The 23,715-nt window shown below is 38.6% G+C and overlaps 1 protein-coding gene and 1 long non-coding RNA gene across 4 annotated transcripts; one reads left to right on the top strand and one right to left on the bottom strand.

Annotated features, from left to right (window-relative positions):
• Window positions 1-3,678: 3,678 nt before the first annotated feature.
• LOC113662240 (C-type lectin Cal-like) lies at window positions 3,679-10,214 on the bottom strand. Of its 3 annotated transcripts, none has more exons than XM_047800913.1 (8): window positions 10,122-10,214; window positions 6,328-6,407; window positions 6,016-6,036; window positions 5,899-5,922; window positions 4,776-4,885; window positions 4,221-4,355; window positions 4,005-4,116; window positions 3,679-3,904 (listed from the first exon to the last, which is right to left on the bottom strand). In XM_047800913.1, exons 2-8 carry the CDS (start codon window positions 6,386-6,388, stop codon window positions 3,834-3,836), a joined length of 534 nt encoding a protein of 177 aa, XP_047656869.1. In that variant the 5' UTR covers window positions 6,389-6,407; window positions 10,122-10,214; the 3' UTR covers window positions 3,679-3,833. The 3 variants fall into 3 exon arrangements, with proteins under 3 accessions (XP_047656869.1, XP_047656941.1, XP_047656844.1); XM_047800985.1 differs by lacking the exon at window positions 10,122-10,214 and adding an exon at window positions 7,546-7,597; XM_047800888.1 differs by lacking the exon at window positions 10,122-10,214 and adding an exon at window positions 6,483-6,581.
• Window positions 10,215-10,599: 385 nt separating this feature from the next.
• LOC125139009 lies at window positions 10,600-11,454 on the top strand. Its single transcript, XR_007138129.1, has 3 exons — window positions 10,600-10,902; window positions 10,994-11,061; window positions 11,146-11,454. It is a non-coding gene; the product is annotated as an uncharacterized LOC125139009 (long non-coding RNA).
• Window positions 11,455-23,715: the final 12,261 nt, after the last annotated feature.

Genomic DNA, 23,715 nt, shown 5'->3' with positions numbered 1-23,715 from the left:
ATTAAGTACTAAACCTAGAGGTTCACATACATTTGCCTCTCAAAGATATATAATAATGGAACATTTTCCTGAATAAATATATTGCCAAGTATATTATGTTTGTCCGTTCTGTTAATTGGGTTAACTTTACCTGCTTTTGGGACTTCTTTTGGACTGCTATTGGGTCATATTTATGCAGAAATATAGAAAGTTCTAAAGGGTTCACAAACACTGTAGTATACATTTAATAAAAATAAATAAATAAAAAAAAATCTAAAACAAGAGGTAAATGTTATCAGTGCCAGGGAGGCTTCCTCGTACTTTGATTATTTGGGCATATCAACTGCAGATAATGAACATGTTATGATGTCTCAGCTCTATTAGTGAAAACAATGTCAGAGGCTCGGTGCACACTTGGTCTCAATACACAGTGAAAATGAATATCAGATGTTAAAACTCTTATTCATACTCCTGACCACCTGAAGGAGCCTACATGGTTTGGCCACTATGACTGTCAGAATGTGACAGCCATACATTCTGTAAAAAAACACCAGAGTTCAGTCTGTATATGTTAGCAGGGAATCATATGACTGTATAGTGCATGACATATTGACTTAAACATGGTCACATGAAAAACCCCTGTTTTTACATGTTTTGTAAACAAAGGCACTGGCCATTTATCCATTTTTTTTTAAATCCAAGTTTTGTAACACAGTCATCACAAAGATTCAATAACTGTTTGCTTGCTCATGGTGGATGGGGAAAATGGCAGTTGCAGCTTTAGCATTGTGGTGTAGTTGGGACACTTATTACTTATATTTCACAATAAGGGATTTTGTTATTTAAGGGATGTTTGTAATGATCATTTAGCTAGATAATATTATGCTGAAAACACACATTGTCATACAATGATTTTGTTACTGCACATGAATAATTTAATATTATAGACTATGTTCTATAATGTCGCTGGAGTCAGCTTATATTACACTTCTGCTGGAAAAGCTTTGAAGACGTGATTGTTCAGTTTTAGAAAACTGATCTCTAGCAAAGTCACTTAAAGTATCTGCATAGAACTCACTTACTCATTTCTCTTAAATTCCATCGTATCAGCCTCAAATGTGTTTCCTTATGCAATCTGTGTTAAATAAGGTACTGGTACCCAGTGTTGTAATGTAACAGAGTACAAATACGTCGTTACTGTACTTAAGTAGAAATTTCATGTATCTGTACTTTACTTCGCTATTTAAATTTATGTTAACTTTCACTTTTACTCCACTAAATTTCCTAGATAAAATGTATACTTTTACTCTGCTGTATTTCACTGCTCCTAGATTGCATTACGCTTCGCACGGTCTACGGAGAAGCACAGGCACACGCAGCGAGCAAAAGAAAGTATATATATATATATATATATATATATATATATATATATATATATATATATATATATATATATATATATATATATATATTTTAAATATATATATATATTTCAAAAACCATCATTCTGTATGATTTATATGCTGCTTCCCTCATGGAGACCCGGAAGTCAACATTTGTTGGTCCCTAATGAACGATTTTTAAATGTTTTTATTCTTTGTTATTCAAAGCTTTTTGACCTTTATTAATTTCAGTTCTTTATTCAAAAGAGGGAGCAAAAGATAACTCACTTATAATTAAATAAGTGTTTTAATCTTATATTAATGTGTTACATAGAAACATACACAGGCAAAAATAAAGGTTGTTCCCATAAAGCTCATTTCAGAAAGATCATACTGGTTAACCGGCTACACCAGCCCCGTTTTGAGGCAGAGGAATAGAGATAGGAAGGATGTGCAGCAAGTTAGAATTATTAAGGATAGAGATGGAAGGGTGCTCACAAGTGAGGAGGCTGTACAGAGGAGATGGAAGGAATACTTTGAGGAGCTGATGAATGAGTAAAATGAGAGGGAATGCAGAGTAGAAGGGGTGAACTCTGTGGAACAGAAAGTAGATAAGATTAGGAAGGCTATGAAGAGGATGAAACGTGGAAAGGCAGTTGGTCCTGACGACATCCCGGTAGAGGTCTGGAAGTGTCTAGGAGAGGCAACAGTCGAATTTTTAACTAGTTTGTTCAGCAGGGTTTTAGAGAGTGAGAGGATGCCTGAAGAATGGAGAAGTATGCTAGTGCCGAACTTTAAGAATAAGGGTGACGTGCAGAGTTGCAGCAACTATCGGGGGATAAAGTGAATACAATGAAACTGTGGGAAAGAGTAGTGGAAGCTAGGATAAGGAAGATAGTGGAAATTTGTGAGCAGCAGTATGGCTTCATGCGCAGAAAAAGCACAACAGATGCAATTTTTGCTCTGAGTATTTTGATGGAGAAGTATAGGGATGGTCAGAGGGAGTTGCACTGTGTGTTTGTAGACTTGGAGAAAGCGTATGAGAGGGTGCCAAGAGAAGAGCTGTGGTACTGTATGAGGAAGTCAGGAGTAGCAGAGAAGTATGTCAGAGTGGTGGAGGACATGTATGAGAGGAGCAAAACAGTGGTGAGGTGTGCTGTAGATCAGACAGGGGAGTTCAAAGTGGAGGTGGGACTGCATCAGGGATCGGCTCTGAGCCCCTTCCTGTTTGCTTTAGTGATGGACCAGTTGTCAGAGGAGGTCAGACAGTGATCTGTAGTGAGAGCAGGGAGCAGGTGGAGGAAAACCTGGAGAGGTGGAGGTTTGCGCTGGAAAGAAGATGAATGAAGGTCAGTCGTAGTAAGACTGAGTACGTGTGTGTGAATGAAAGGGAGGGAAGTGGAACAGTAAGGTTACAGGGTGAAGAGGTGAAGTTTAAGTACTTGGGGTCAACAGTCCAGAGTAATTGAGAGAGTGGGAAAGAGGTAATGAAGCGAGTGCAGGCAGGTTGGAATGGGTGGAGAAAGGTGTCAGGAGTGTGTGATAGGAAAATATCAGCGAGAATCAAGGGGAAGGTGTACAGGACAGTGTTGAGACCGGCCATGCTGTATGGTTTAGAGATAGTGTCACTGAAGAAGAGACAGGAGTCAGAGCTAGAGGTAGCCGAGCTGAAGACGTTGAGGTTCTCTGTGGGAGTGACAAGATTGGACAGGATTAGGAACGAGTAGATCAGAGGGACAGCTCATGTTGGACGTTTGGGGGACAAAGTTAGGGAGGCCAGATTAAGATGGTTTGGACATGTTCAGAGGAGGGAGAGTGAGTATATTGATATATTATATATGAGTATATTGTTGGACATGGAGCTGCCAGGCAGGAGGCAAAGAGGAAGGCCAAAGAGGAAGTATTTGGATGTAATTAATGAGTATATGAAGCCAGTGGGTGCAAGTGTTGAGGATGCAGAAGAAAGGGATAGGTAGAGAGAGATGATTCGCTGTGACGATCCCTGAAAATTTGTGACCTCGAAAATTTGTGACCGATGACCTCAAAATTTATGCCTTTTAACTACAAAAGAGATTTCAGGGAAACTTCAGTACAGTATTATATATGGCTATATAAATATTAATAAATATTATACCTCTCAGACCCCTGGTGTCCCCAGAAATTTTAAAATATCGCCTTAAGGGATCTTGGGATGTTTTGACAAAACAATTCTGCATGTATGATTCTGCATGTGTTAGATGCATAGCTCTCTGAGAGTGTATTTAAAAATGACAATAAAATGATAACCATGAAGAAAAATAAAATCATACACAACAAATAATATTTTCTTTTATTTTTATGTATTAATATTTATTTATTTATTTATTTATTTATTATTTTTTATTGTTGAAGTTATGGAAGTCTGCCACAGAATCATTTTATAAATTCATCAGTGACGAGGATTATATTTGGTGAGATGCAGTAGGAAGCTTTTCAGCCACTTTTCTTGGCACACACAAAGGGAGAGCGCTTGTCACAAGCAATATCATTCCAGTTTTTGTAGGCTACAGATAACAGAAAAAATAACCTTGTAAATGTCATGGAAAGAAAAGCAACACACCACAAGCTATTAAAATATACACAGCTGTAAGAATTTTTACTTACTACCATGGTTCATATGCACACAGCACTCCTTGTTAAAATAATTATCTGGTTGTCGTTGATCCCACTTGGTGAAAGTCAATTTGGTGCCATCAGACCAAAAAAATTCAAAAGGCTGAAAGATGAACAGAGGAAATCACAAGGTGTTATAGTGGATAACATTTTTGAGGTTTAAGTCAATAAACCATGCACCATACAGTCAGATGATCCCCTGCTTACCTTCTGACAGTCACTGAGGCCGATGTATGTTAGATCCTCCGTGAGGTCATGAGCTCGGATAAGAGCCTTTATCTGCTGATGTTCATTCTCGTTGTGTATTGAGACCAAGTGTGCATCAAAATCCTGACAGAATTTCTAGAAAAACAAACAGAACTGTAACATCATTGCATGTTCTTACCTGCAGTTATTATGCACAATTAAGGAACTGACACTATATACATCTCATAAATAAATCTCATTTTAAACTTTATACAGGTACCAAACAGCTATAGTAGATATTGACCAAGACATAATCATTAATCCATTTTAGAATAAATATTTCATTTTCTGTCCTGTTACTGTGTTACTGTTCACAGCCTTTTACTAATCCCATTGTACAAAGCCCATTGTAAAAGGCGCTATAAAAATAAACTTGAATTGAATTGAACTAATATAAGATTTAACTGAGTGTTTAATACCCATTCCACCAGTTAAAATCTAATAAATAATCCTTTCACAATTTTTTTTTGTGAAATAGAGCAAATGTAAAAATATTTGGAAAGAATTAAAATAAACCTCTGCAGAAGCCCAATCCAGTTTGTCGCCATTGTACAAGTAGCAGCGACCGGAATAGTAGGACCATCCAACTGGGCATTTGTCAGAATATGCATTCCTTACTGCCTGATCTAAAAAGATATACAATAATATTTAATATATATATATAGGCATACACTCACTTGTCTTGATATACTGCAGCATTACAGTTTTTCTTCACTGGAACTAAGCATTACAATTTTCCTTCACTAGAACCCGTATGACAATGTCCCTGTGCACAAGGCAAATCGACAAAGACATGGTTTTTGGAGCAAAGCGGAGCAAAGGAACCCAAGTGTCCTCTGTGGACTTTGTGGAGCTTATTATTACATCAAAAGGGGACTAAAACTAGAACAAGATGTTCAAAAAGCATATTCTAGCCGTACAGTAAACTTTGCTGGCCATAAAACGTTGCATAAAGACATACAGTACTGTGCAAAGGTTTTTAAGCATAAATTCTTTCTGTTAAATTATTCTGTTTCAACAAAATATCCCAAGACAGATTCAATGATGTTCAATGATCAGGTCTATGTGGTGATGCAAAGGAACCCAAGTGTCCACTGTGGAGCTTGTGGAGCTTATTACTACGTCAAAGGGGGACTAAAAGTAGAACAGCATAATTCTGGCCATAAAGTAAACTTTGCTGGCCATAAAACATTGCATAAAGACATACAGTACTGTGCAAAGTTTTTACCCATAAAATCTTTCTGTTAAATCCTTCTGTTAAAGGGCTACAGTATGTGGGGGCCAAACCATCACTTACAAGACCCCTTGTTCTTCTCTGAATGGAAGATAGTTCTTAATGACATGATTCTTGCTTTAATCTTTTAGCTTTTGTTCTCAGAATATTAATTTTTGGCTGATAAAATTACCTTGCAGCCCTTATTCATTCAGTTATGGCCTTAATACATTAGCTTGCAGCCTTAAGACTCTGTGGTGATAAAATAAAAATAACCACTATGTTACCCCAATGGTTTTGTATATTTATAATTTTTGTAATAGGAAATAATCAGTTTAAATAAATTAATTACATAAAAAGAAAGTAAAGCTGGTACAAATGATGTATTCTTAATACCATACTGATCTGTGCAGGTATTTTAATTACCTTTCACAATGCGATGATCGGCCGCTAGAAACCAGAAGAAAGAAAAGAGTAATGTAAATCCTGGTGGTTACAATTACAATTTAGCTGCTTTTCAAGATTTTAATATTTTAATTTTACCTGATATTGGGTTCGCCACAGCTTAAAAGGAATTTGGGGAAAGGTCATCATTTTTGGTCAATTATTTTTTCAGTTATTTAGATACAAATGACGAATTTTAATGATGTTCAAAAATAAAAAAAAAAAATTAAAAAGAGAGCGATCTGCCAATCACACAATAAGAACCTAATTATATTTTTATTAATAATATGATATTTTCAAACAACCAAAATTACAGCTGTATTAATATTTTACATAAAATGTATATAACATTCACTAACAATTTTATTTTTAGTTATATCCTAATATCCTCAATAGAGTTAAGATTCTTACCCAAAGCTGCTCCTGCTGTGGCGAGAATAATAAGCATCACCACTTTGGTCTGAGAAGCCATAGTTCTATGTTTTCACACACTGGAAGAAAAATACATGATTTGTGTTAATGTAATGAGAATTGTGTATGTTATACCTCACCACAACTCCACTTACATCTAATCAGGAGGTTTTACTTGCTTGATGTAACAAATTAAGGTAAGTGATGATGCTTATATAGTGATACTGTCAGCAACATCCTCTTTCCGAAGAAAATATTTTTTATCTAAAACAAATAAATGATACTTGCACAATGCTGTAAACGTTCTGTAAATATGCAAAGATAAGGACATGGAAATATTTGAGCCGACGTAGCATGTTATAATGTTTGGACATGTAATTAATTTAACACATTTAATGTTATTTTGGCTGTACATTCAGTCATGGAATAAGGCTGAAAGTATATCTACATTCACAGCATTTAGCAGATGCCCTTATCCAAAGCGACTTACATTTTTTCTCATTTTTATACAACTGAGAGTTAAGGGCCTTGCTCAGGAGCCCAGCAGTGGCAGCTTGGTGGACGTATGAATCGAACTCACAACCTTCCGATTGGTAGTCCAACACCTTAACCACCTTAATCCCATATCCCATGTCCCACATCCCATATTTAGACAAAACTACAACTGGGCAGTTGCCCCCAAATATATTATATAGATTTTTGTTAGAAAATGTGTGAGATTACAGTGAGATTTTTGTTACTTTTATTACTTACTACATATAGATGTTTATGAAATGTAATACTTTTAAATATACAGTGGTGTGAAAAAGTGTTTGCCCCCTGATTTTTTTTATTTTTTGCACATTTGTGAAACTTTTATGTTTCAGATCATCAAACACATTTAAATATTAGTCAAAGATTACACAAGTAAACACAACATGCAGTTTCTAAATGAAGGTTTTTATTATTAAGGGAAAACAAAATCCAAAAAAAAAAAATAAAGAATCAAATGAAGATAACAAATAAGATCAAGTTAAAATATTAAAATATTGAAAATATTGACAATAAAAAATTTATACGTCTAGTCTAGTTGTAAGTCTAGCATGAGTAGGTTTACATGAAGAGTAAACCTACAGTATATAGTATGTTTAATATACATCTATACAGTAGATAGGCTAAGGTGCAAGTTTGAGTACAGTGGAGTAAGAGTGCAGTTTGATGGCTGCGTGAAGAAATTACCTTATATTTGCACTGTGGCTTGGTGGTTAGCACGTTTGTGGTTAGCACGTTTACCTCACACCTCCAGGGTCGGGGTTCGATTCCTGCCTCCGCCTTGTGTGTGTGGAGTTTGCATGTTCTCCCTGTGCCTCAGGGGTTTCCTCTGGGTACTCCAGTTTCCTCCCCGGTCCAAAGACATGCATGGTAGGTTGATTGGCATCTCTGGAAAATTGTCCGTAGTGCGTGATTGCGTGAATGAATGAGAGAGTGTGTGTGTGCCCTGCGATGGGTTGGCACTCCTTCCAGGGTGTATGACACCTGAGATAGGCACAGGCTCCCCATGACCCAAGAAGTTAGGATAAGCGGTAGAAAGTAAATGCATGATTCATCATTATCAATAGAACTTTATAAGCTTGACTTGGCTGCTGGCCCATAAGTAAGAGAATGTATCTTATCAGGATGGTCAGGGTCATATTATAGTCATTATGTTTTATTACATATTACAAAGAAATTTTAAAGGTGTAAATTTATAAAGGTGCAGCAAGATTGTAAAAGAATATAATTATAAATTAAGTGGTGGTTTCCCGGACTGGGATAAACACTAATCTTAGAATTAAAATGTACATTTAAACTGGATTAACTGAAAAATCATTTCTCAGACATGGTTTAAAACAGTCTCAGACTTTCCTTATTAAATTATAAAGTCAGATTTCCTAAAGGTTTAAGTGAAGGCATAACTTAAACCTGGCCAGAGGCAGGTTTAACTTCAGATTAACTGATGTTGGCCTCCAGGTTGACATCAGCAAAAGAAGAAAATGGATTACTTGGACTATTTTAATGATGATGAAAGGGTACCACCAAGACTGATAGGCAGGCAATTATAGACAGGAGCAACCCGCTGAAGGAGTTTGATGAAATGAACTTTCGTGACCGTTTTTGTACAAATGTACAAATATAATATAGCTGACAATTATTTTGCTTGAATCAAGGCTTTCATCTCACTCTTTAAGGGGAAGGCCTATCCCTCCTTCCCTACAAATACTGATTACCTTGAGGTTGTAACAGTCACTGCCTGTCACAGGGTTTAACACAGTTTTTGTTAATAATTCATCCTGGCTACTAGGGTGACACATAGGGATATGTCCTGTAGGGGATAAAACAGGAAGTTGAAGAGTAAAAAGAGAGATCCTGTTTGGAGTTACCTCATGCTCTGTGGTGATGGCCATCTTACCCGAGCTTTGAGAACCTTTATTGTCTTCCTGCTCCAAGAGGATTATTTGTTATGACTATGACTATGTGTGATTGGTATGGACAGATGTATTGCTTACTCGGCTGAAGAAACTCTATCTGGGATTCTGACCACAGACCTTAACCTTCAACGCCTTCTTGTCATCTACAGATAAGACTGTAGACTGTTCTGTTTACTGGACTATCTTTTGATCTCACCTGTAATGGACTTAATGCCTGTTGGGTATATATAGCTCATGGAAGCTTAAAACGTTGTATGTATGTATGTATATATTTGTGTGGCTTGACAACTTATGGGATGTGGGTATGTTAAACATAAATATGTTGAATACAAATGATGCAAACAACAAAAGAAATGATTCCCCCTTGTAATTAATATAGCATGAACAGTGCAAAGTAGCTGAGACTGTTATAAGGTTTTTGGCATGTGGAACATTCCATCGTGAAACGGGAGATGTGTGTGGTGTGAGTGAACCAACTGTGTGCAAAATAGTCCACAAAGTCTGTAATGCTATATGTAAACTAAAAGATGACTACATCAGGTTCCCTGATGCTGCTACCCAAACCATTTGCAAGGTGCAGTTTTATGAATATGGCAGTTTCCCTGGAGTCATTGGCTGCATTGTTGGGTGTCATATTCCCATAAAGTGTCCCTCTACACCAGATGCTGAAGCATACAGGAATCATAAAATCTGGTTCTCAATAAATGTGCACACCCACTATGCAGTTCTCCAACATTGTTGCACATTGGAAAGGTGGAACTCATGACTCATGATTTTACAAAACTCCTCTTTGTATGCTCATTTGGAAGGAGGACAACATAGTGAAATCACACTTAGTGACAGTGGGTATGCACAGAACGACTTCTTGTTCACCCCGTCTTCATGCAATCACAACAGAGCAACAGAGGTACAACCAAGCCCATATCCACACTAGAGGTATAGTGGAGGTCATTTCCAGTGTCTCACAACCACACTCACAATCGTTTTTCCAGAGGATTTTAAGAAGATGACAATTTAGAAATGATGATCGTAATTATTATTATACAGTTTCTTTAATTTCTGAATTACAGATATGTTTATGTCCCACTGTTTGTGCTACACAAAACAAACTTAATGGACTGATTTGTAAAAGTGGGCAAACCTAACAAATACACTCTTACCTGAAGTTGCTGGACTGTCCTTTGGCTTACTTTTTCGTTTGAGTTAAATTTAGTGCAAATTTTACTCCAGGCATTCTTTTTATTGCCTTCTTTTCATGCTGTGTTTTCTCAATAATTAGGTGGTTTGACGATTTTCTTCAAGAAATGCTTTCAAATTTACAGAAATTCTTTGAACGTTTCCATTTACCTTTGTCCATTGTTTGGTTGGATGATTCACTCCAGTTCCACACAATGCTAATGTGTGTTAAGATTCCATCCCTGGTTTTTGAAGTGTCCTCAGGTCATCACTATGTGCTTGTCATTAATATAATCAGGCTTCACGAAGAGTGGCCTGTAAGTCCTAATTTAGCTTAGACTCTCTAGTCTACAACTAATTCATCTTAACCTAAGTAGTGTCTCAGACAGCCTTTTTTTAATTCTGAATTTATTTAAGAAGAATTTTGCAAGTTCTGACTTTATTTAATACCTGTCTGGGAAACCGCCCCATCACACTTTTCTGATTTATTTTTACATAATCACTTCAGACCAAATGTGCTGTTTTCAGTAATAAACTCTGTTGTTAACCCACCTGTATGTACTTTGTCTTATATCATATATATGATATATATACTGCGATTCACAGTAGGCATAACAGATGCTCACTGTTTGTCAGCTTGATGTGATTGTGACCGTATGAACGAGGTACGAGTGGTGATTGACACTCATGACCACCAATCAGTGTCGAGAAGGCACTATTTAGAGCGGGTTGGTTTTGAGCCTGGGATGCGTCCCGTCCGTATCCTCCCCGTTTTCGTTTACTCTAGCGATTTCAGGTATGTGCGGTTAGCATGTAGCGTTGGCTAATTCGTTTTTAGTTATCTTTACTTGTTGCACTAATGGCTCGTTTATTGCACCCTTAGCCTGTCTTTTCATCACTGTGTGTGTCCCTGTCGGATGCTGTTCGGATCTGTTTACTGCCCACCTTTCAGGTATGAGGAAGTTGCATTATAAATCATGTCTAGCTTTAATGAGGGTCGGGTGGCGTGAGTAATGTGCAGTCCTTGTACTTCGGCTTAACAGCGGGTTATTTGAGGGCTGCGTATCCTGAGCGGCGAATTGATCCTCGTGAACTCCTTTATCCGCACTTGGTAAGTTGTCTGTTTTGCTAAGGGGAATTTCGGCGTGTAATTATGCAATTACTATTAATTCTGTTTTTGTACTATTTGTTATAGGATTCTCACTCTCTTTTCGTCCTGGCCATTATCACTGCAGTTTACTTTTTTCCTCCACTGCGCACCGAGTGACTAATATTGGCCTACAATCATTTAAAGGGACTTCTGCTGCTACCATCTGGTTTCTGGGATAGTTTTAACTTGTTCTGGTCTACTTTGGGGTGGACGATCGGGTATTTCTTGGGGCCGGCCTAAGAACGACGTGGCCGCTCCTTTTTAAACAGGATACACCCTGGACGGAGTGGAATCATCTTCTAACATAGCTTATAGTATGCATGCTATATACAGAATAAAATATGTGGTAAAATGTCACGTTACATTAAAACAAGAATTTGTGAAATGCAACCAAAGCTATTTGGAGAGTAAAGTACATTTAAATATGAAATATAATTTTTATTCTGAAACATTGAACTATACAGGGAACTTACATTCAGCATCCTGAAGATAGTCTTGCCAAAAATCCAGTGTGGCACTCCTGTTGAAATCGATTACTCCTTCTTTCAGAATGAATTATTTGGAACAGACTCTCCAGATCAGCTGCTGTTAAAGCCTTCTCAGGCTTCATGGAAAGACATCATTTGCAGATGAAGGGATAAGCATCACAGAACCTAGGAGAAAAACAGTTTGAATGTCTTTGACAAAAGGTCTACCCTCTTACAATGCTGCAAATCCTAAGCTATTCCCAAACATTTATAAATGCCACTGGTTTAAGCTTGGTTCCAGAAAAAAATTAGGCTCAACTAGAACAGAAAACAGACCCAAACTTCGGAAAAAACACATTATATAAAAGTTATAAATTGAGTTGCAATTCAATGAGTAAATTAAGTACTTGATCCCCTACCAACCAACAATAATTCTGACTCCCACAGACTGGATATGGGCTCATGTGGTACACAGATTCATATAAGAGGGTGCTCCTAACAACAACTGTGTACAAAAGCTTGGTGAGAAGGAGACTATTGGAGTGATTATTTGCAAATTAATGAAATAAAAAATAATCATTGTTCGCCTTCGGTCTGGAGCTCCATGCAAGATTTCGTCTAATGGGGTAAGGATGATCATGAGGAAAGTGAAGGATCAGTCCAGAACTACATGGGAGGAGCATGTGAATGATCTCAATGCAGTTGGGACCATAGTCGCCAAACAAACTATTGTAACACAATACTCCGCCATGGATTGAAATCCGTCAGCGCAAACAAGGATCCCCTCCTCAAGGAGGCACATGTACAGGTGCATCTCAATAAATTAGGATGTCGTGGAAAAGTTCATTTATTTTAGTAATTCAACTCAAATAGTGAAAATCATGTATTATACAAATTCAGTACACACAGAGTGAAGTAGTTTAAGTCTTTGGTACTTTTGTTTGTGATGATTTTGGCTCACATTTTGTTTCTCATAAAAAAAAAAAACATATTGTACTTGAATGTGTGTAACATGCCAGTTGTGATTCCATTTTATGAAAATAAAAAAATCCTGAATCTCAAAATATCCAAATATTTCCTACGATCAATCAAAGAAATCATGTACAATACATACATTTACAGCATGGCAACATATTTGCAGCATGGCATGGGAGGGGGATCAGCCTGTGGCACTTTTGAAGCACTATTGAAGACCAGGTTACTTATTCTTTGATATTCTATATAGATGATATTCTTTTTCAGAAACTTCCAGCTGATCCTAAATCTCAGATTGCCGGCTGAGCCTACGCTACGCTTCACCTTTGCACTGCCGTACACCCTCCTGTGGCCCAGGCTTAGAGCCTGAATTTCTGCCCAAGTGCCCCTACAACCCCTTAAAGGAAGGAACTAGTTATTTTCTCTTTTTATCACTGACTTTCTGTTGCACTAAAATTGCACTAGAAATCTAAGAGGAAATAAAATCATGACACTGCTTGCTCTAATCCCATTTCTGTGCATGTTCTTTCGTGTCCCATCTCTCTCTCTCTCTCTCTCTCTCTCTCTCTCTCTCTCTCTCTCTCTCTCTCTATATATATATATATATATATATATATATATATATATATATATATATATATATATATATATATATATTTTTTTTTTTTCTGTGTTTGTCTCATTCATTAAATGTCATAATTTTGAGCCACAGGTGATTTGTCTCTGAGTATAGCTCACAAATTAAGGTACCTGCAATATCTGGTCTGAACTACATGCTCTATTGAGTTAATTTAATTTAAATTACGGTATACAGTAAAAGGAAAGCGAATCTTTCTTGGCCGGGAAGATACCGCCTTCATAGAATTAATAAAGGTTACACGGCCTGTTCGCCGGACGAACAGACCAAATAAGCGTAACGTTAATTCCAGTACTGTTAATTTCAACTTAGGTTAAAATATTTAGAAGTCACTATAACACGTTATAGTTACTTATAAATATTTACCTTGCTTCGCGAGCCAAAATCGCTACATAAAATGGTGGAGAATGCGGGCATGTTGTTCAAACTTTGCTTTGTGAGCTAACTCAGTGTCAATTCATTTGTGTCGATTTACTGTGCGTTTGAGGTGAGATAGGTCGCTACGTAGACTCAGCTAAAGTGATCATTATTTGAGTTTATTTTATTTGTTTATTCCTTTTTTTATTATTTTTATTTATGAGTCACGATTAATCGAAAAAAAAAGAAAAGAAAAGAGAAGAATTAAACTGCAGTCATAATATTAAGAATCCCTCGTAAAGACGAAGAAATCTCTTTACTGCACATTTTAATATTATCAAGATCAGCTGTGGGGACGAAGAAATCTCCCCATAGCTTGATTAAAGATTGATTTGAGCGCGTTCCTCTTATCATCTTTTAAGGCCTTGTATTTGTATCGCTGTTGAAGTCATTGCGTGGTCCAATTTCGTTCAACCAGACGATAGCACTCCTTTAGGTTTAACCATCGGAGTAGCTAACTGATGCGTGCCTAATGCAGATCCAATTATAAAGATACTGCTGACCAGTTGTAAAAAATATGTAAAAGGAGTCCCAAACCTTGATCAAGTAACTAATAAGGACAGCGAAGAAACCCTGTTCTTTTGTTTATCTGTTTATTTGGGGGGCAGCGAAAAAAACCTGACCCACCCACTGTGTGCCGTTGAGTAGCAAAAACTGTTGAATTTGTGGGAAGGAGAAACCTTTCCTCAGTTGTTAAACTGTGATTTGAGTAGTGTAACTCTTATCAGCTAATTCTTAAGACCTAATCTTACATATCAACAGCGAAGGAAACCCTGTTGACTATATATACTTCTATTTTACCTTTATTATTAAGTTTCGTCCTCTCAATCTTACAATTTTATAGAGGTAGCGAATAAAGCCTGCTTCCTTAATTTGAACCGCTCGAAATAAGGTCGCATGACACGTAGAGTCGAGACTAATCTTACCCCAAACGTTATCAATCACACCCACTAGTGAAATGATTTAGGGAACCACACTTCCAGATAAACACCAAGGGATAGGTTGTTAAGTAACTAGTATCTTTACAAGCACCCCCCACTTCTAACCCCTATATTCAGTGAGTGTGAACTAACTCTCTCTCTCTCTGCCACCTGGTTTTTGTGGTTTGTGCCTTCAATTTTATTTCATTTTTATTTTTGTATCTTCGTTTATTATTCTTTGTTATTCTTAATTTTTTTAATTATTTCCCTTTTTATTATTATTATCAATTTTGGTTGTTTTTGTTGGTCCCGTTTTGTTTTATTACTATCAGTAGTAATTTCTTTTACTGAATTTCTATGTTGACATTTCATTATCTGCTTTTATTGTTTTGTTTTTTATTATCACTATTTGCATCTCTCTCTTTTCTCCCTTCTCATTTATTTGCTTCCCACTTCCTCTCACTTATTTTAAATTAAACTTTAAACAGAGAGTGAAGCTAAATTTAAAATTCAGTTTCAGCTATTTGGTTTCAACTTTATAACTCTTCCCCATCCAGGCCTCGTCCTGCTCTATCACCTTTGTGTTGTGAGTTGATCAGTCTATGTTCATTCTATTTAGTTGAGGCATAAGGTAAAAACCTAACTGGGAAATCATCACAGAAAAACTTAGCAATTTAAAGTAGCCAAATTTTTAGATTACCCACTAGGCAAATTGAGTGGACAGCACGTTCTTGCCTATTAGCGTAGGCCACCAATATTGTAAGAACTTGCATTGGCCCTTGTCTCAGTCTCTCTTCGCCAGTGAGCCGGCATGTCCAGACCCTCCAGCCATGAGACACACCGGGATCAGCTAGAGACCTGGTTGAACGCCATGACGGGTACCCTTCTACCCGAAACTGCTGCTGATCTGCAACACCTGAGCCGGGAACAGCTTGATGACAACCTGAGTGCAGTGATGTCTCATAACCCAGCACAGGACTATAGCCACAAGGAGCTGGCCAAGATCTTCGGAGCACTGACCTACAACCTCTTCGCCCGGGTAAAATGGATGAAGGAAAAAAATTCTCGTCTGCAACAGGAATCGTTGTCATTACAGATCCAAGTTGAGGAGGCTCAGAGGAACCTGGCACAGGCGCACGACCAGCTAGACCCAGTCCAGTCAGAGACTCGGAGTCAACGAGGAACAGCAGACGGAGAGGACACAGAACTGCAGGAGGAAGAAAAAGGACTATAACAGGCCCTGACCGATCTCCATGCGGACCCAGCACGCAGAGAACAACAGGAAAAGGACACTCAGGAGGAACTCCGACAAGCCAAGGCCCTTTTGATAAGAGCAGAGACTGAACTTAAGGATAGAGTTGCCAAAGCTAAGGCATATGAAATGCATCTACAAAGTGACCCTGAAAAGGAAATACCAAATGTGGAAGTTCCCTTAACCAGTGGACTCATACCCCCAAAACAAGAATCAACATTCCAAAAGGGGGGTGAGAAATCCCGACTCAAGAACTCCCCAGGGTGGGAGACTTTTCAAGAAACCCCGCTTTCCAGTCACAGTGTGGCCCCTAAGGAATTGGACAAACTGGCTAGAAACATCCCTACTTTCACGCCAGACCCTGCAGGAGGCTATGACATACATGTCTACCTGCAAAACATCGACTTTCATTTACAGACCGTAGCTAATGTCACTACACGAGACCAACTCTACCTCCTCATGACCACCTCCAGCCGCAAGGTGCGGGGCGTCCTGGATCGGCAACCAGACAAGATCAAAAAGGATTACCAGAAGCTTCGAGACAGCCAAAAAGCCTATGCAAAGCAAAGGGGGGAGGCAAATAATCGACATCACCCCAGTCGACACGGCCCTCCAAGCATTGTCCCGGCTGCCAATCCCGATCACCACGATTCACCTGCCTTTGACCATCATAATCTACCTACCAGCCGACCTTCATAACTATTGGATGACGAAGTTTCCCTTCATCAGAAACTTCGGCACCCAAAAGGGGGGATATGTAGCGTCTGTAGCACCCTAAATTTCAACATCTACTCCTCAATTAACCGATGAGCAACCCAGTTTTACACACACACCTGGCTCCAGAATGTCTGGAACGTACACAAAGACCAGATAACCCCATGCAGCCCTAAACGACTCATAGGGGCCCTAAACCAGAACACACACACACACACACACACACACACACACACACACACACACACACACACACTCACACTCACACTCACACAATGAGATATTCCTTTTACTAATAAAACCCGAAGATAAGAAACTCTAAGGTTCTTATTCTTATAACCCTTTTTCTAATGTGTTCTTCTTTTAAGGCTTGCCTGACTTAAAAATATTTGCTCCTTAATTTTCTGACAAGGGTGTATTTTATTCATGTGTCAGAAAACAACATTGTATTTTAAAATAAGTTATACTTTGATTAATGATCTATGTATGTAATGTACCGCTGCCTTCATGCTGTCATTACCCTTCATGTTTAGTATCCAAATGACCACAAAATTACCGGTTACTCATTTTTCAAGCACTGGTGTATTTTATTTGAGTACGAAAGGCACCATACCGTCTTAATACACCCTGGATCAAACTTTAAAGTCATCTAAAAGTTTGATAGCTAAACCACGCCCACAGACACCTGAAACAAAGGGAGTTTTTTCCTCCAAAACCTTGACCGAAGTATTGGTCATCTCCCCAAAGATGGGTGGAGTTCGCGACCTTTAAATTGTCACAAACACCATTAATCCGTGGTCAGACTTTCGGAACAGCTACAAGACGACTCCATCTTCCTTCAAAGAAGTTCCAGCAAGCTTCACTTCCAAGAACGACAACTGCTCTGATCTTCAGGAGAACTTGGAAGAACGTCTGACCCCACCCTAACTGACTCTTCAGAGATTTCTCTGTTGCATCCGGACTCTTGTGCAGTAAGCCAATGCAAGTAACCGTTTCCTTTACCAACCAATTTAGATGCGTAATTTTAAGTAGGAATCTTTCATTGAATCATAAGGTGAATTTAAGTTTCTGTGACGATTTCCCAGTTAGGGTGTGATTAATTTTTTGAGTCTAAGTTTGCCATTCCTTTGCTTCCTTTCTCTAGTTTCTTCTTTCCAGTCTCTTCCACCCTTTCCCCAATTTAAATTTCTTTTGTTTTATTTTATTTTCATTTTCGTTTTCCCTATTTCTTTTGTTTGTTTGTGTAGTTAGTTTTATGTTGTGTTTGTCTCATTCATTAAATGTCAGAATTTTGAGCCACAGGTGATTGTCTCTGAGTATCGCTCACAAATTAAGGTACCTGCAATATCTGGTCTGAACTACATGCTCTATTGAGTTAATTTAATTTAAATTATGGTATACGGTAAAAGGAGAGCGAACCTTTCTTGGCCGGGAAGATACCGCCTTCATAGAATTAATAAAGGTTACAAGGCCTGTTCGGCGGACGAACAGACCAAATAAGCGTAACGTTAATTCCAGTACCGTTAATTTCAACTTAGGTTAAAATATTTGGAAGTCACTATAACACATTATAGTTGCTTATTAATATTTACCTTGCTTCGCGAGCCAAAATCGCTACACATATGAAGTTGGACACATAATAACAGCTACTACTACAGTAATTATTGTCCTTAATATTACTACTGCTGTATGGAGAGATTTATGTTGATATTGCTTTCCAAGTTATTCTGTTTCAGTCAGAAAAGGAGTGGTTTTTGAATGTTAAGCAGAGTTGTAAATATATTTGGCCCAGAGAAGGGACTGGGCCCAATCCATAAGGTGGTTAGCACAGAACATTCACAGAAACCTGTACAGGAACCTACCCAGGATAATATGCTGGAACCTCTGTCTACCGTTGGATTCAGGTTGGAGATTGTTTAATTAGCTTCTGCATAAAGCTGGCTCACACCCTGGATGTGAATTGAGGACCTTGGTCGCTCATGTCATCTTTGCGTATGGCAACGTAGCGGAAAACATGGTTTAACAAAAGCTGTAGGCTAATGAGAGATTGGGGAGAGGGATACTACTGGATATAGGGAAGATGTAGGCTGATGGGAGACTGGGAAGATGGAAATACATTGATGCAAATTTTGGTTGGGTGCATCCATATCAGGCCACCAAAATATATTGGGCTTCAGGTGAGGTATTTACATTTGAGGTCTTGATAAAAAATAAGAAATGTTATGAAAGGCTCGTTTATTAGCATATCCGTGAAGGAATGGGTATTAAACATACAGATAATGTGATATTAGGAAAACGTAATAGTACATGAAAGAGAATTAAATATTTATTTTCAAATGGATGAATAATTTAGATTTGTGGTCTATATATACTATTTACTTGGTCTATATTTTGAATGTCTGTAAACCCTTATATGACTGAGTACAAACTCTTAAGAGAGGCTTTTCTATCCTTTTCCATCCTGATAAGCAAAAAGAACATTTTTTCTGAAGTCCTCACAAATCTCCATTGTTTTTGCAATGATCCACTTCCACAAACACCTTTCATGAACATCAGACTTTGATATATCTCTATTTTATTTAAATAAAATAGGACACTCATGGAGACCTGATTGTTGATTCATTACTGAAATCAGATGGACTTGAATTTGACCTTGAAATTAAGTACTAAACCTAGATGTTCACATATGTTTGCCTCTCAAAGATATATAATAATGGAACATTTTCCTGAATAAATATATTGCCAAGTATATTATGTTTGTCCGTTCTGTTAATTGGGTTAACTTTACCTGCTTTTGGGACTTCTTTTGGACTGCTATTGGGTCATATTTATGCAGAAATATAGAAAGTTCTAAAGGGTTCACAAACACTGTAGTATACATTTAATAAAAATAAATAAATAAATAAATAAATAAATAAATAAATAAATAAATAAAACAAGAGGTAAATGTTATCAGTGCCAGGGAGGCTTCCTCGTACTTTGATTATTTGGGCATATCAACTGCAGATAATGAACATGTTATGATGTCTCAGCTCTATTCGTAAAAAAACAATGTCAGAGGCTTGGTCTCAATACACAGTGAAAACGAATATCAGATGTTAAAACTCTTATTCATACTCCTGACCACCTGAAGGAGCCTATATGGATTGGCCACAATGGCTGTCAGAATGTTAAACATTCTGTAAAAAACACCAGAGTTCAGTCATATATGTTGGCGTAGACTGCTGCCCCCGCGACCCGGCCCCGGATAAGCGGTAGAAAATGGATGGATGGATGGATGGATGGAATCATATGACTGTATAGTGCATGACGTATTGACTTAAACATGGTCACATGAAAAACCCCTGTTTTTACATGTTTTGTAAACAAAGGCACTGGCCATTTATAAGTTTAAGTTTTGTAACACAGTCATCACAAAGATCCAAAAACTGTTTGCTTGCTCATAGTGGATGGGGAAAATGGCAGTTGCAGCTTTAGTGTTATGGTGTAGTTGGCAAACTTCTTACTTATATTTCACAATAAGGGAATTTTTTATTTAAGGGGTGTTTGTAATGATCATTTAGCTGGATGATATTATGCTGAATACACACATTGTCACCCAATGATTTTGTTACTGCACATGAATAATTTAATATTATACACTGTGTACTATAATGTCACTGGAGTCAGCTTATATTACACTTCTGCTGGAAAAACGTGATTGCTCGGTTTTAGAAAACTGATCTCTAGCAAAGTCACTTAAAGTATACAGTGTGCATAGAACTCACTTACTCATTTCTCTTAAATTCCATTGTACCAGTCTCAAAAGTGTTTCCTTATGCAATCTGTGTTAAATAAGGTACTGGTACCCAGTGTTGTAATGTAAGTACACACACACACACACACACACACACACACACACACACACACACACACACACACACACACATTCCTGTCAGGATTGTCATATACAGCTACTAGTATAGCAGTGGTATCTTTCTCCATGGAATTTGGGGCTGCTGTCCAGTAGCAATAGAAATTTGTTTTGATTTGAAACAAACTCTGTGATGTTGTGTAGTATTAAATAAAGAAGCAATTAAGGCCAATCGCACAATTCTTTACTTTATGCTTTACACATAACACGTGCAACACTCTTCATCTTCATACTCAATCCCCAAATCTTCTTCTCTACCTTACATCTCATTTCTACATTCCCCATACTGCGCCCTATTGTTTAACCTGAGTATAGCAATTACCAGTGCATAGGTAGAAGACACCACATTCCCCCATTACATAAACAATACATCCTGAGGTAACTTAACATAAAGAATTTTCACCCACCATTGCATATGAACATTTAAGCATTAGTACATTAGAATAACTGTTCTTTCAAGAAACTGTATTATTGTACCTGCATCAATTAAATTCAATACTCAGATTTAGTACCCATTCTCTTGAACATCAACAAGTAAACAGCAATAAGAGCCTTCTGAGTTCAAAGACAACATGTAATCACATATGCATTTCACTTCACCATAATTCTACTGTACTCTCTTATTTACTTTCGTAGTCTTTTAACCAGCTGGGTGGTTTACGTTGCCTAGCGGAACGTCTTTCTGTATTTTGTCCAGTGTCTGTATTTGTAACAGGGACTTCCACAGCCAACTGGTCTGACGGCTGTTTCGGTATCTCAGGAAACAAAGATTACTGAGATGAGTGCCACGTCCGTCCATCCGACAACTTGTATGTACAAGGACCTACACGTTTGGTTATTTCCACAGGTTTTGTGAACTTTGTGTGTCCTTTGGGAACGTGTGTTGTTTTGCGTACACGCACTTTATCCCCCACTTGAAAAGTAGGCGACCGTGCCCCACGTTTGGCATCGTAGTACCGTTTCATTTGCGTCTGTCGAGTGGATACCCGCTCTCTGACAACCTTGTCACGGAGGTTACTGGAAGACGGCGTGAACACAGTGAGTTTTGTTCTCATTTGCCTACCGTACAACAGTTCGAATGGAGAAACACCAGTCGTTGCATGTGGAGTAGAACGGTAAGTTTGCAAAAAACCCAAGACTGATTGTTTCCATTGTTGTTTTTGTAGTATGATCAGTTGCACCCAGTCTTTAAGCACTTTGTTAAATCTTTCCACCGCTCCGTTAGCAGCCGGATGATATACCACCGTTCTGATGTGGACGATATTTCGTTCCTCCAGAAAGTCACCAAGAACTGAAGAAATCAGCTGAGGACCATTATCCGTCACCAGACATTCTGGGTTTCCATGTCTGCTGAAAACAGAGTTCAGAAATCCGACAACTGCTGAAGCTGTAACTGACGGTGTGAATGCAACTTCTGGCCATTTTGAGTAGTAGTCAGTAAGTGTAATAGCATATCTGCAGTCATACGCAGCGGTCTCAAATGGTCCAACTATGTCTAAGCCCACTTTTAACCAAGGAGCTGCAGGGAAAGGAACTGGTTGTAATGGAGAAGCGGAAGTCTTTGCAGTTCTGTCCGACTCTTGGCACAGTGCGCAAGTAGCAATTTGTGTCTGAACCATAAGGTCCAAGCCTGGAAACCAATACAACTCTCGCAAGCGTTGTTTCGTCCGAACTATTCCTGGATGGTTCTCGTGTGCTAAAGTGACCATTGTTCTGCGTAAAGCTACCGGCACTAAGAAACGTGAACCTCTAAGCACTAAATCATCCATGGCACACAATTCCTGACGCAATTTGAAGTACGGCAGCAATGTTGGACTCAGTGCTTTTGCTGAAGTAGGCCAACCTCTGTCAATCTGAGCTCGCAAGGCAGAGAGTTCAGGGCAAGCTTGTGAAGCAGCTTTAAACTCAGCAGCATTAACAGCAGTCTGTGCCGTTGAAAGTAGCGCAACAAGTTCAGGCTCAGAATCTGCATCCAAAGCGGTATCGACTGGCAATGGCAGTCTTGATAGACAGTCCGCTGTATTGTTCAAAGGACCTGCACGATAAACAACATCATAGTTAAAGCACAAGAGACGTGCAGCCCATCTCGCTATTCGCATTCTGGCTCTGTCTGCGCCCTTTGTACAAAGCAAAGTAGTTAGAGCTTGGTGATCCGTGCGAAGCGTAAATCTGTGCCCCCACAGATATGTTCTCCACTTTTCAACTGCCCATATGCAAGCTAACGCTTCTTTTTCCACAGGGTGTATTTGCGTGAACACTGCTCCAAGACCGTAATCCGAAGCATCGGTTGATATAACAGATGGTAAGGAAGGGTTGTAAAGGGCTAATGCTGGACTTGCAACCAACATTTTCTTCACTGCAGCGAAACAATTTTCCATCTCACTGTTCCACTGAAATGAACCTCCCTGGCGAAGACATGCACGTAACGGCTCAACTACGGTAGCGTAGTTGGGTATAAACTTGTTGTACCAAGAGAGCATGCCTAAGAATGAGCGCAAGGTAGTTGCGTCTGTGGGAGCTGGAGCCTGTACTATGGCTTGTAAGTGTTCTGTGTCAGGCTGAACACCTTGCGCAGTCACTAAATGTCCCAAGAAGCGCAAGGACTTCTGTTTAAATTTACACTTTTGCGTGTTTAGTCGTAATCCAGCTGTACGCAGTCTTTTCAGCACTGTGTTAAGCACAGCATCATGTTCAGATTCAGTACGTCCAAAGCAAATGACATCATCAAAGTAGTTCTGCACATTTGGTATGCCTTTAAGTATGCACTCCATCATTTTTTGAAACACTGAGGGTGCTGAAGCTAGGCCATATGGTACTCTACAAAATCTAAACAGTCCATCATGTGTAATGAAAGCTGTTAGATCACGACTCTCTGGATGCAAAGGTACTTGGTGGTATGCACTCTCAAGATCAATCGTGGAAAAGACTGTGGACCCTGCTAAAGCAGTCAGTAATTCTTCCATATGGGGCAAGGGGTAAGAGTCTATTATCACCGCCTTATTCGGCTCTCTCAAGTCCACGCACATTCTTATGCCACCTGTCTTCTTCATTGTCACCACTATTGGTGAAACCCATGGTGATGCATCAATGCGTTCTATTACACCGGCAGAAAGGAGTCTCTCAATTTCCACAGACACAGCTGTTCTCACTGAAAAAGGCAGGCGCCTTAACTTTTGTCGAACTGGCGTGACAGCATCTGAAATTTTCACTTTGTGCATGAATCCTGTGACACATCCAACTGCGGACCGTTCTGCATGCGTAGATAGCTGAAATACTGACTCTGAAGAGGCGTCATTTTCAGTTGTGACAGGCTCAGAAAG

This window comes from Tachysurus fulvidraco, chromosome 1 (genome assembly GCF_022655615.1).
Source record: "Tachysurus fulvidraco isolate hzauxx_2018 chromosome 1, HZAU_PFXX_2.0, whole genome shotgun sequence".
Taxonomy (NCBI): Eukaryota; Metazoa; Chordata; class Actinopteri; order Siluriformes; family Bagridae; genus Tachysurus; species Tachysurus fulvidraco.
This window is presented reverse-complemented; position numbering and strand designations above follow the sequence as displayed.

Excerpts from the sequence above, each read along its gene's own strand:
- LOC113662240 (XM_047800913.1), bottom strand. The coding sequence starts at position 6,388 with ATGGCTTCTCAGACCAAAGTGGTGATGCTTATTATTCTCGCCACAGCA. Across the intron at positions 5,923-6,015 it reads TGTGGCGAACCCAATATCAG|CGGCCGATCATCGCATTGTG; the intron begins GTAAAATTAAAA and ends TCTGGTTTCTAG. Across the intron at positions 4,356-4,775 it reads TGGATTGGGCTTCTGCAGAG|AAATTCTGTCAGGATTTTGA; the intron begins GTTTATTTTAAT and ends TTGTTTTTCTAG.